The 13,321-nt window shown below is 50.7% G+C and overlaps 1 protein-coding gene across 3 annotated transcripts; it reads left to right on the forward strand.

Moving 5' to 3' along the window:
* The first annotated feature begins 596 nt into the window (after positions 1 to 596).
* On the forward strand, positions 597 to 12,328 carry LOC117643450. Of its 3 annotated transcripts, XM_034382364.1 has the most exons (4): positions 597 to 741; positions 10,489 to 10,612; positions 11,816 to 12,091; positions 12,190 to 12,328. In XM_034382364.1, the coding sequence occupies exons 2-4, from the start codon at positions 10,530 to 10,532 to the stop codon at positions 12,248 to 12,250; spliced, it is 420 nt and encodes a 139-aa protein (XP_034238255.1). In that variant the 5' UTR covers positions 597 to 741; positions 10,489 to 10,529; the 3' UTR covers positions 12,251 to 12,328. The 3 variants fall into 3 exon arrangements, with proteins under 3 accessions (XP_034238255.1, XP_034238256.1, XP_034238257.1); XM_034382365.1 differs by lacking the exon at positions 597 to 741 and having other exon boundaries at positions 10,496 to 10,612; positions 11,808 to 12,091; XM_034382366.1 differs by lacking the exon at positions 597 to 741 and having other exon boundaries at positions 10,499 to 10,612; positions 11,893 to 12,091.
* The last annotated feature ends 993 nt before the right edge of the window (positions 12,329 to 13,321 follow it).

Here is a 13,321-nt window from a genome sequence, read left to right on the forward strand (position 1 = left end):
CAACTTGTAGCGCTGCCACGCTCAGAGGGGTACTGTGGGGTACTATGTATGCCATCTACACCAAATTTAGCCCCTCAAGTTGAACTTTTAAAAAAACATTTGGTACATCCAAAATGACCCTCTACGCACGGAATCACCCATGCCCGTCCCTCCGTAATTTTTTTACAAAAAATTAAACGGGACGGGCCAAAAAAATGAACGGAACGGGCCAAAAAAGCAGAATCAAAAATTACATACTGTTTGTGCCAAAAAAAGTAACACTATTTTGTCCGTCATTTGACAAGAACTTTTTTACAGAGTTCATTGCCTATCATGGGAGGAGGCCGGTTGCTGAATAATTTAGGCCCCGAAAGTAGGCGCCATTTGGCGCCCTAAAAACTAGGGTAGGCTTAAAAGGCACACAGTTTGAGGGCATGTCATATTTTGAGTGTACTGTCCCGCTTTGATGGGCACAAACAGGGATACCTCGCACAACGTAAGTTGCGCAATAGACAGCCTCAAAGTTTAGTTACAAAAAGAGCCTAGTCAGGACCAGAATGAGACTGGGCGATTTCTAAAGTGAAGTAGATTGCTATCAGCATACAGCAAATGATGGCTTGTTGACATTAAGTGAGAGTAATCTACAACACAACCAGGTCCGATAAACCTGGTCAAACAGCGGAGTACCTGGTCCGATCTCTTCAAATATAGCAGGTGCCATCCACTTCACAGTCAGCTCTCCGTCGACACCGCAGCAACATGGTTCGTGCTCTGTTCGTTCTCGTCGCCCTAGCGGCGACTGCCTACGCCCGGGCCTGAATAAAATTTCATGTCTTCTTTTGCCAACTTTTAGCATTATTTGAGCAGATAAAATTTGTGTAAGGTCTGTTACCAATACATGTCCACATCAAATTACTTTAAAACATTGAGCGAGATATGATGTGTGCAAATTAAAAGTTTCCCCCAACATTCTAATGGTAAAATTGTTTAAAGAAGGTTGATGCACTGCTGAATTGAACTGTAAAGGCTAAGAATTTTTGTTTTTGAAAGAAACTTGAGTATTGATATTTTACTTTTTCTTCATAATGATTTGAAAATTTCAAGGCAGTTGAAAGCGAAAAAACAAGCGATAGACTCCACGCAAAGGAACATTTACAATTTATTTCACCAAAAACGTGTGTACGGGCAGGCCCTGCTCAGACGTAGAGATTGAGTTGTGATCAAGGCGGCAATGACTTACAGATATACAACAAGCTAGGGCCCGCCCTTCCGTCGAACCGAGTTGCCAGCTCCGCTTCGCTGCGCCGGCAACTCGGTTCGACAGGGGGCCGGCCCAGCTTGGCCTGCCGGCGGCCTTTTCTCGGGCCTTCGGCCCTCGCATCAGACCCAACTTGGCCAGTCGAAGGCCCGGGCCTTCGGCCCGCTCGCATCACACACCCCGTGAGCGGGTAAAGCAAAGTTATCGATGTACCATCGTGACTTAGGCCCGCCCTTCTGTTCACAATATGCAATAGTCCTTACACTTTTTACTCCAACTGTCCTTAGAATATGCCCATTTCATTTGTCTCTTCGCCCTCATTCCGAAAATACCCATATTAGCCATGCTACTGCAACTCCTTGCAATAGAGGCACAGCAGGAGCGCAAAACGAGTCCGTCGCACTTTTTGGCCCGTCCCGTTTATTTTTTGTAAAAAAATGACGGGGGGACGCACAGTGGTCTGGGTGACCGATTTAGGCGGACAAAATAGGCATTTCTATAATCTGTTAAATATCAAATATATCGGCACAAACCGTTAGCATAATGTTTGGGAGAGTTCAAAACAACTCTTTTGGATCAAGGGGTCACCTTATTTTTCACACACGGGGTCTCAAACTTAATGAATGCGCCAACGCTAATTTTCACTTGAAAAAGTTGTCCACAAATTAAGTTCTGTAAAATTGAGTTTTGGTCACAGCTAATTTCTGAAGATATAGCGTGAAAGAGCGTTCTTTGGCGAATACATTTGATTACTCCCTTTTGGGATTCGACCAATTTTTCGTTTTGCTATCGACTCGCGAAGAAAGTGTTGAGCAAACGGTGAAATTCAAACATTTCTAGAAAGTTTCATTCGGCTTCATTCATTTTCATTTCTGGTCTTAAATGTCAGCAATATATTAAGGAAATCGATGCAGAAAGAACCATCTGCTAATATCTGCTACTCTAATTTCTGCACGGTCCAACGCAACCACGGAACGCACAATGAGCGACACCGGCCGGCACACGCGCGCTCGGCGCACAGACGGACATAATACAATACTCCGGTAATACTCAGACAAAAATAATCAAACTGCTGAACGTCAGGTTTTACGGGTCGCTGAATCCGATTCTGTAAAAATTTTGAACCAGGGGCGGCTCAGTTTTCCAGAAAAGGGGGGTAGCTTTTGTTTTCAAGATCTGGCCTTCAAAAGAACAGTGGAAGGGTTTTGAGGACCGCTGAGTCTGATTCTGTAAAAATTTCGGACCAGGGGCGGCTCAGTTTTTCAGAAAAGGGGGTATTTCTTTTGTTTTTCAAGATATGGCCTTAAAAAGTACAGTAATTGGGTTTTGAATGCCGCTGAGTCTGATTCTGTAAACATTTTGGATAACAGGAGGCTTAGTTTTCCAAAAAGGGGGGTATTTTTGGAGTTTTATTTCCCTTTTCTGGAAAACGAACCGCCTCTGGTCCAAAATTTTTACAGAATATCAGACTCAGCGGCCCTCAAAACCCAGGAGCTGTACTTTTGAAGGCCATCCCGTACGAAAATGTTGGAGTCCGAAAAGCAGCCAAAAACAACCGTTTGCGGACCGTCCGAAACGGCTCCAAAAGTCGGACCGGGACAGTTCCTAAATCCGCCCTCGGACAGTTCCCAAAAACATTGAAAAAGACCAAAGTCAGAAAGATTCCGGACTTGTCCTGAGTACCAACGCTAGTCGAAAAACGGACAGTCCGAACAAATGCACCAGCCTGCTGCCCCTCGCCCCTCCCTTTCCCCCTTCCCCTTTCCCTTCGGACGCAGGTTGCTTCGGCCGGCCGGCCGGCCGGGGATTTTCCGCGGGAGCGCGCCCTAGCGCCGGCTGGGCTCACCCTACCTGGCTCGGCTGGGCGGCCACCACTGCCGTGGCGGCTCGGCTCGACTCGGCTCGGGGCACGGTGGCCGGTCAGACACGGCAAGGGACGCGATTTACAGCCTCCAGTGGAATATTACACACAAATTTTGATCATGCACTAACTGTAGCATACCTGCAAGTACATGCCTGCACAAGCGAACTCGTTGAAGCTGTTTGCAAATGATGGGAACACTTGGGGACGAGGGTGAAAGAGGAGAGGCGAATAAAATAATACACCTCCCACCCTCTCACCGCCCGTCCTTCAAGTTTGAGAGACACACACACTTGCGGTAGCCAGCAGCCAGCGGATAGTTGTTTGTTTGGGACACTTAGTACAGCAACGCACTCAAATTCGATCAATGTTTAGGAAAACGCCGTACACGACACCTCACCAAAAATTACTTCTAGAACAGTCGCGAATCGCCTGAACATCGCTCCGAGAAAGTAACGAGTGGAAAGTAGATGTGACTTGTGCGCGTTCCTCTATGTTCACTGATCACAGATGCGCTGCTGTGCGATGTGACTCGCTCAACAGCGCGCCGAAAACTGGCGAAAACTGCATCTCTGGCCGCGTCCGCCAGGTAACCTCGGCGACCCTTCGGGCCTTCGGCTTGCTTCGGCACGCCGGCGAGCGGCGTTTTCCGCGTACCCAGTTGCCGGGACGTCCGGGCGCCCCGACTCGGCCCGGGCCCGGGCCAGCTGCACCTAGGCAGGACTCTTTCGGACAGTCCTTGACTTTGAGTGGTTCAGAAACCAAGAAACGGAACTGTCCGGTCCGGACTCCGATTCGGCCCGGACTCTATTCGGGCCTAACCAGAGGGAAAGCGGAACTGTCCGGGGCTGGTGGACAAGTTTGGAATAGTCCTTGGCTAGGTTTCGGAACTCTTCGCTATTGTAAGGGATATCTTAAAAAACAAAAAAATACCCCCTTTTCTGGAAAACTGAGCCGCCCCTGGTCCAAACTTTCTACAGAATCAGACTCAGCGGCCCTTAAAACCAAGGAGCTGTACTTTTGAAGGCCATATCTTGAAAATAAAAAAATACCCCCTTTCTCTGTAAAACTGAGCCGCCCCTGGTTCGAAATTTTTACAGAATCGGATTCAGCGACCCGTAAAACTTGACCTCCAGCAGTTTCATTAGTTTTGTTTCAGTATTACCGGAGTATTGAATTATGTCCGCCTAAATCGGTGTCCCAGACCACTGTGGGACGGGCATATAGTATGATGCATGCTGTGCGTCCGTTCGTTCGTCCGTTCGTTCGTCCGTCCGAGGACTTCCCGTGGTCCGATCTTGACCAAATTTGGTATGCAGCCTCCTTGGGTGACCCTAAGAACCACCCGGTGGCAGCAAATCCGATCCGAGCCCCGGGGGCGCTGCTGCAGGGGCATCATGGTCTACATGGGGTCAAGGAGGATTTCGGCAACGGATACAGCTAGGGGGGGCATGTAGGGGTATTTTTGGAATCGGGGCGACGAGACAAAACCAACGGTGCCAGTTTCAAGCGAATCGGAGAAGTTTGGACCCGGGTTCAAATCCCAGTGGGGTATATTTTGAACATTCTTTTTCTTCGAGTTTTTGCATTGTTTCTAATGTTTATGAGGGCGCTGATGACGAAAATAACATCTATTTTGACCCCAGACTCAGGTTCAAACCCGTCAGGGTTGAACAAATGCGAAATTCGCACATTTGTTAATGTACGGGACGGGCCAAAGTTGCCGATGTATATCGCTTCTTTTCCTGTTATTCCCATAACTCATGAAGGCGGGCTCCTGGACCCCCCTTCCGACCCCTCGTTGAAGAGGTCTTGCCAAGACCTATCCAAAACTTAAGTAAAAATTTTCAGTCGGTCGACCCCCTTTTTTCAAGATCCTGATGTGACTAATAGACGAAGTCGGGCTCCTGGACCCCCTTTCCGACCCCTCGTCGAAAAGGTCTTGCTGAGACCAATCGAAATCTGCAATAAATTTTTTTAGTCGGTCGACCGGAGTGCATCGCTACACCGACCCCTGTTTTGACCTACCCCGGCTTTTTTTTTCACCGACCCCTTGAAAATATCTTTTTTTTGACCGACTCTTCAAACACCAAATTATACCGTTTTTGTTACACCGACCCCGCATTTGACCGACCCCGCATTTGACCGACCCCGCATTTGACCGACCCCGCATTTCATCGAAGCCAAATTTCACCGACCCCTAAAATAAGCGTCAAAAATGTCCCTTCTCGGGGACCACCCAGCGTGGCTGTGTCAGCCTCAACCAGCGTGGCTGTCTCAGCCTCAACCAGCGTGGCTGTCTCAGCCTCAACCAGCGTGGCTGTGTCAGCCTCAACCAGCGTGGCTGTGTCTGCCTCAAACAGCGTGGCTGTCTCAGCCTCAACCAGCGTGGCTGTCTCAGCCTCAACCAGCGTGGCTGTGTCAGCCTCAACCAGCGTGGCTGTGTCAGCCTCAACCAGCGTGGCTGTGTCAGCCTCAACCAGCGTGGCTGTCTCAGCCCCAACCAGCGTGGCTGTCTCAGCCCGAACCAGCGTGGCTGTCTCAGCCTCAACCAGCGTGGCTGTGTCAGCCTCAAACAGCGTGGCTGTCGCAGCCTCAACCAGCGTGGCTGTGTCAGCCTCAAACAGCGTGGCTGCCTCAGCCTCAACCAGCGTGGCTGTGTCAGCCTCAAACAGCGTGGCTGCCTCAGCCTCAACCAGCGTGGCTGTGTCAGCCTCAAACAGCGTGGCTGTCTCAGCCTCAAACAGCGTGGCTGTCTCAGCCTCAAACAGCGTGGCTGTCTCAGCCTTAAACAGCGTGGCTGTCTCAGCCTCAACCAGCGTGGCTGTGTCAGCCTCAAACAGCGTGGCTGCCTCAGCCTCAACCAGCGTGGCTGAGTCAGCCTCAACCAGCGTGGCTGTCTCAGCCTCAAACAGCGTGGCTGTCTCAGCCTCAAACAGCGTGGCTGTCTCAGCCTCAACCAGCGTGGCTGTCTCAGCCTCAACCAGCGTTGCTGTCTCAGCCCCAACCAGCGTGGCTGTCTCAGCCTCAACCAGCGTGGCTGTCTCAGCCTCAAACAGCGTGGCTGTCTCAGCCTTAACCAGCGTGGCTGTCTCAGCCTAAAACAGCGTGGCTGTCTCAGCCCCAAACAGCGTGGCTGTCTCAGCCTCGACCAGCGTGGCTGTCTCAGCCCCAAACAGCGTGGCTGTCTCAGCCTCAACCAGCGTGGCTGTCTCAGCCTCAACCAGCGTTGCTGTCTCAGCCCCAACCAGCGTGGCTGTCTCAGCCTCAAACAGCGTGGCTGTCTCAGCCTTAACCAGCGTGGCTGTCTCAGCCTAAAACAGCGTGGCTGTCTCAGCCCCAAACAGCGTGGCTGTCTCAGCCTAAAACAGCGTGGCTTTCTCAGCCCCAAACAGCGTGGCTGTCTCAGCCTCGACCAGCGTGGCTGTGTCAGCCTCAACCAGAAAGGGTCATCGCCCTCCCTCTCTGTCGCACTCCCGGGGTGCAGGTGCAAGAGAGACAGAGCGGCATAAGGCGGCCGGCCACGGCCGGCGCTCGGGGGGTTCACAGCCGCTTCAGCCACAAACGAAGAAAGGGGGTATAAAAACATATCTTTCTGGTTGAGGCTGACACAGCCACGCTGGGTGAGGCTGAGACAGCCACGCTGGTTGAGGCTGACACAGCCACGCTGGTTGAGGCTGAGACAGCCACGCTGGTTGAGGCTGAGACAGCCACGCTGGTTAAGGCTGAGACAGCCACGCTGTTTGAGGCTGACACAGCCACGCTGTTTGAGGCCGAGACAGCCACGCTGGTTGAGGCTGAGACAGCCACGCTGGTTAAGGCTGAGACAGCCACGCTGGTTGAGGCTGACACAGCCACGCTGGTTGAGGCTGAAACAGCCACGCTGGTTGAGGCTGAGACAGCCACGCTGGTTGAGGCCGACAGAGCCACGCTGGTTGAGGCTGAGACAGCCACGCTGGTTGAGGCTGAGACAGCCACGCTGGTTGAGGCTGACACAGCCACGCTGGTTGAGGCTGAGACAGCCACGCTGGTGGAGGCTGACACAGCCACGCTGGTTGAGGCTGAGACAGCCACGCTGTTTGAGGCTGAGACAGCCACGCTGGTTGAGGCTGAGACAGCCACGCTGGTTGAGACTGAGACAGCCACGCTGGTTGAGACTGAGACCGCCACGCTGGTTGAGGCTGAGAAAGCCACGCTGGTAGAGGCTGCGACAGCCACGCTGGTTGAGGCTGAGACAGCCACGCTGTTTGAGGCTGACACAGCCACGCTGGTTGAGGCTGAGACAGCCACGCTGGTTGAGGCTGAGACAGCCACGCTGGTTGAGGCTGAGACAGCCACGCTGTTTGAGGCTGACACAGCCACGCTGGTTGAGGCTGAGACAGCCACGCTGGTTGAGGCTGAGACAGCCACGCTAGTTGAGGCCGAGACAGCCACGCTGGTTGAGGCTGAGACAGCCACGCTGGTTGAGGCTGAGACAGCCACGCTGGTTGAGACTGAGACAGCCACGCTGGTTGAGGCTGAGACAGCCACGCTGTTTGAGGCTGACACAGCCACGCTGTTTGAGGCTGAGACAGCCACGCTGTTTGAGGCTGACACAGCCACGCTGGTTGAGGCTGAGACAGCCACGCTGGTTGAGGCTGAACAGCCACGCTGGTTGAGGCTGAGACAGCCACGCTGTTAAGGCTGAGACAGCCACGCTGTTGAGGCTGACACAGACACGCGTTGAGGCTGACACAGCCACGCTGGTTGAGGCTGACACAGCCACGCTGGTTGAGGCTGAGACAGCCACGCTGTTTGAGGCTGACACAGCCACGCTGGTTGGGGCTGAGGCAGCCACGCTGTTTGAGGCTGACACAGCCACGCTGGTTGAGGCTGAGACAGCCACGCTGTTTGAGGCTGACACAGCCACGCTGTTTGAGGCTGACACAGCCACGCTGGTTGAGGCTGAGACAGCCACGCTGGTTGGGGCTGAGACAGCCACGCTGGTTGGGGCTGAGACAGCCACGCTGGTTGAGGCTGACACAGCCACGCTGGTTGAGGCTGAGACAGCCACGCTGTTTGAGGCTGACACAGCCACGCTGGTTGAGGCTGAGACAGCCACGCTGTTTGAGGCAGACACAGCCACGCTGGTTGAGGCTGAGACAGCCACGCTGTTTGAGGCTGAGACAGCCACGCTGGTTGAGGCTGACACAGCCACGCTGGTTGAGGCTGACACAGCCACGCTGGGTGGTCCCCGAGAAGGGACATTTTTGACGCTTATTTTAGGGGTCGGTGAAATTTGGCTTCGATGAAATGCGGGGTCGGTCAAATGCGGGGTCGGTCAAATGCGGGGTCGGTGTAATAAAAACGGCATAATTTGGTGTTTGAAGGGGTCGGTCAAAAAAAAAGATATTTTCAAGGGGTCGGTGAAAAAAAGCCGGGGTGAGTCAAAACAGGGGTCGGTGTAGCGATAGCTACCCCGGTCGACCCCCTTTTTTTGAAGATCCTGATCTGGCCAACTTGTAAAAGTGGCCGATGGGGTCGGGACCGGGTCCATTCATCTTGTCTCGTCGCCCCGATTCCAAAAATACCCCTATGTGCCCTGCTAGCACCAATAATGGCGGAAATCCCCCTCCCGCTCATGTAAACCATGATGCACCTGCAGCAGCCCTTGTGCGACCCGGACGGGATTTGCACCACCGGATTATTTGTTTGGACGGTACTCCTGAAATACCCTCCAAATCTGGTTACTCTAGCTCAACTCCTTCCTTGTACACAGACGCCAACAACAACAACAACAACACACAGACACAAAGGCAAATGCATAGGCCCTCCCCCTATTTTTTGAATAGAAGGGCGGGCCAAAAATACAAGAATACAAAAATGCAAGTGCAGAGATACAAACTAATAAAAATGGTAACACATTCACTGGTAGAACTCACGCGTACTTTTAAGCCTTTCTTCAAGCGTAGGAGAACTACGCTCGGCTTCATGCGTAGTTCTACCCCTCTCCGCCTATGGACGTTGCCAAAATTGTGGGTCCTTTTGAGTCTTTGGGCCACAGTTTTCTTGTTTTTCAACGTATCGACCTGCGGTTTGATTCCTACGACTGGGCTTCATCTCCCCTACTATCCCACACACTAACCGGGCAAGCAGTTCAAGCATTTCCCTGTCAAAACAGGCTAAAGCTGGTCAAAATGTTACTTCCATGCTGTCCATTGTCCAAAAAGTCCGTGTTCCAGGGCAAAAATCTCCTGAACTGTTTGTCGGAGAGCAAATCCACGAACAGGCTTTTGTTCCGTTGGCAATCATTTATGACACCCTTTGACAGCAATTTACTCCAGTGACTCACACCTCCTGCTTTATTGGATGAAAAAAACCCACCGTGTACTGGCTTTCAAAAATCATCAAAGTTTCACGCCTCAGCGCCGAACCTTAGACCGTCCCTTATTTTTTCAAATTGAACCGAGGCAAAAGTTCGTGGTGCCAAATTGTTCCATTTGGTGAGAAAACACCTCTGCCAAAGTTTGGTGGCGCTACGATATCGCATGGCCGAGCCTGAGGGGCCTAAGTGCAAATTTCAAAAATCGGCTGATTTCGGAATTTGAAAGTTGTCTTCTAAGTAAACACGTCATTTTGATGCCCGTAGGGCAAAAATTTCAAGCGTTTTGCCGTAGCTCGAACCGTTATGGCCGGAACGGCGCTCTGAACGCGCTCCGCCACCGCGCGGATCGCCGATCTGGACCCAACTACGACGCTTTTGGGCTGCACCGAGCCGCCCCGGAGGGCAGTGGATCGCTGCGTCGCTGTCAGCACCTTCTCAAAACATGTGTTTGACTAATTGCATAGTAATTGGTAGGTTAGATTTCAATACAGATGTGGTAAAGACCAAATTTTACACCAAAACACGCGAAAAATGCTAAAATGGCTAAATTTGACACTTTGAGGGCATATTTCAGCATTTTCCTGTTGAGTAATCCCACTAACCACATTGGAATTTTCAGAGATAGTTCAGATACATGTTTAGGGAAGGTGCTGACAGCGACGCAGCGATCCACTGCCCTCCGGGGCGGCTCGGTTCAGCCCAAAAGCGTCGTAGTTGGGTCCAGATCGGCGATCCGCGCGGTGGCGGAGCGCGTTCAGAGCGCCGTTTCGGCCATAACGGTTCAAGATACGGCAAGACGCTTGAAATTTTCGCCCTACGGGCATCAAAATGACGTGTTTACTTGGAAGACAACTTTCAAATTCTGGAATCGGCCGATTTTTAAAATTTGCACTTAGGCCCCTCAGGCTCGGCCATGCGATTTCGTAGCACCACCAAACTTTGGCAGAGGTGTTTTCTCACCAAATGGAACAATTTGGCACCACGAACTTTTGCCTCGGTTCAATTTGAAAAAATAAGGGACGGTCTAGCCGAACCTGTTGCGAGAAAAGTTCGGCTCAACCCCCAGAATGAGCAGCACGGTTTCCTCTTTCCGGCGCGGCGGGCGGATTTTCGCTGGAGGGCTCCATTCCGGCTGGCTGGACCATCAAAGGTAAGAATCCGGCATGTGGCAGGTTTGTGTGTAACATTCCGTGTCATCAATAGCCAGCTTTCTACTCGGCCCATCGATTTCGGTCCACCTGGCCATTTTGTGCCTTCACGTCTTCTACACTTGCCTTGTTAGTATGAGTCCCGGACGGAGGAGTCTGGCTTTCAAGTGCCCGCACTGCGTCGAGTTGGCGAGGCAGCGCGATGGCCTCACCGACCACCTCAACACAGAGAGAAGCTCCAGACAAAAAAACCACTAGGAGCGGGCGCTTGTGGTGTTTTATCGGTTCCTTGTATGTATACGAACTGCCGAAAAGACACTTGGACGAAGTCCGACACCCCCTGTGGATTTGGTAAGGGTCTAAACACCCCAAAAACAGCTTTTTTCGAGGGTTTGGGACTAGATGGGTTCTCGCAAACCGAGATCCAAAAAAGTACCCAAATGGGTCTTAGATACTCAAAAAAATGTGCTCTTTCGAATGCCGTGTCGAACGAGGCTCTACGACGTCGGGTTTGGATGCTACGGGCTCTCAAAGTTGCTCAATTTCACTATTTTTACTGAAGATTTGAGCATATCAGGGCCGTTTGAAGTAGACCATCGGCGATTTCGCTCCTCTTTGTCTTAAATGGTGCCTACCCATAGGTAAACACCCCCACAAAATTTCAGCCATGTCAGGCAATCATTAGAGGAACTGTGAACAATTTATGTTTTGGGTCATTTTACCACTCGGCTTAGGTGGTTTTGGGTCCAGAAAAAATAATTTTTTTAGCTATCTACTTTTGATCAGCACCTCTTGAAACGCCTTTTGAACATGGTGCCTCAAAACTTTGTTCGAGGACAAACTTGGAGAAAAAGACAAAAAGACAAAAGTGAAATTGAGCAACTTTGAGAGCCCGTAGCATCCAAACCCGACGTCGTAGAGCCTCGTTCGACACGGCATTCGAAAGAGCACATTTTTTTGAGTATCTAAGACCCATTTGGGTACTTTTTTGGATCTCGGTTTGCGAGAACCCATCTAGTCCCAAACCCTCGAAAAAAGCTGTTTTTGGGGTGTTTAGACCCTTACCAAATCCACAGGGGGTGTCGGACTTCGTCCAAGTGTCTTTTCGGCAGTTCGTATACATACAAGGAACCGATAAAACACCACAAGCGCCCGCTCCTAGGATGTCGCCGACCAAGTGGTTTTTTTTGTGTGGAGCTTCTCAGAGCATGCAGCAGAGGTGGAGGACGCGATCCGAGGCATGAAGGGTGCACAGTCTCGGGCCGTCACGTATCGACTTCAGGGCCTCGGGTGATGGACGAGACTGCGTTCTCCGTACTGCTGTCTCGGCTGCGGCCCCTCATGAGTGGCAAGGCCTTTGAACTGACCACGTCGGCCCTGAATCAGACGGTGGCGCGAATGACGGGCTACATAGGACGCAGTGACGTCGTCATCTTTGATCCTCATGCAGACTACGTTTCCTTCCTGGAAACCGCGATGGGGTAAATAAAAGCCTGCAGTCAGAAACAAAACACAAAGTTAACCTCATTTTCCGTGATGATTGTTAAACACGAAACCTTGTGCTATTTGTTTTGTGCAGAGACGGGGACTTAATTGCCGTCGACCAAGAAGACAACCGAAGGAGTCTGAAGAAGAAATAGGCGGAGAGGAGCAAGAGGAAGAAGATGATGGCACGGACAACAGTGAAGACAGTGATTAAGTATGTTAAATGTTAACAAAACTATGTAAAATTCATATGAAATTACGTTCCTTTTTTGGTTAACCACAGACTTTCCTATTTACACGATTTTTCAAGTAGGAGATGGGTTTTCATAAAGAACAAAGATCGCAAACAGGGTTTGCAATTAGCATGAATTTCATTTAATGAGATGATTAAATTTGAAAATGGTAGAATATTTTGTTGGCTGAGCGATAGCGAAGCCTGTTACTCCAGTGGGGTCGAAAAGTTTTTTCTGTCTGTCTGTGTGTCCGCACTACTCCTGAACGGCTCGGCTGATCTCGGTGAGATTTTGCACACCTTTTGGGCATGTCCTTGGCTCGGCACAGGCGAAATTTTACTATACTAGGTCAACTGGTTCAGTTTTTATAGCCGAAAAACACCTGAAAACGGCAAAAAATCGACTTTTCTGTCTTGAAGAAAGAAGGGTCTGGGGGGCGAAGCCCCCTAGCTAGGGTGGTCCACTTTTTTTAAAAGTTTCAAAAATTGAGGAGCGCCGTTCATATTCTGAAAGTAGGTGTAAAATCATGAATTTTGATACAAATATGATAAGATTTGGACCATCCTTAGGGGTCCATCAACGCGCCTGAACTTTAAAGAAAAGTTGAAAATGTAGCGGTATACTAAAATCGATGCTGTTACGAGAGTCTTTGTCCGATTTTCGATTGCAAAACGGCGATCTTTTCAGAAAAGTGCGCTCTACTTGATGATGTACATAAAATGACGATCCGACGCATTGCCTATTTTCCAGGGGCGTACAATCCCGTTTTTAGCCTCTAAATCCAACATGTTCTTGCGTTTTGAAGGTGTTTGAGTCGTCCGATCGGATTTTTTGGGTCACCATTCGACGCGCCTGATCAAAACCTTTCAAAAATGGCTCAGGCGTCAAAGTCGGTTGGTTTGCCTACTGTACAGGAGCAAAAAACCACTGAAATTCGCTTAAAAATTGCTTTTTCGGGATACGAAATATCCTGTTTGGCATTGGGTCGGATTT

Source organism: Thrips palmi, unplaced genomic scaffold (assembly GCF_012932325.1).
Source record: "Thrips palmi isolate BJ-2018 unplaced genomic scaffold, TpBJ-2018v1 HiC_scaffold_17, whole genome shotgun sequence".
NCBI lineage: Eukaryota > Metazoa > Arthropoda > Insecta > Thysanoptera > Thripidae > Thrips > Thrips palmi.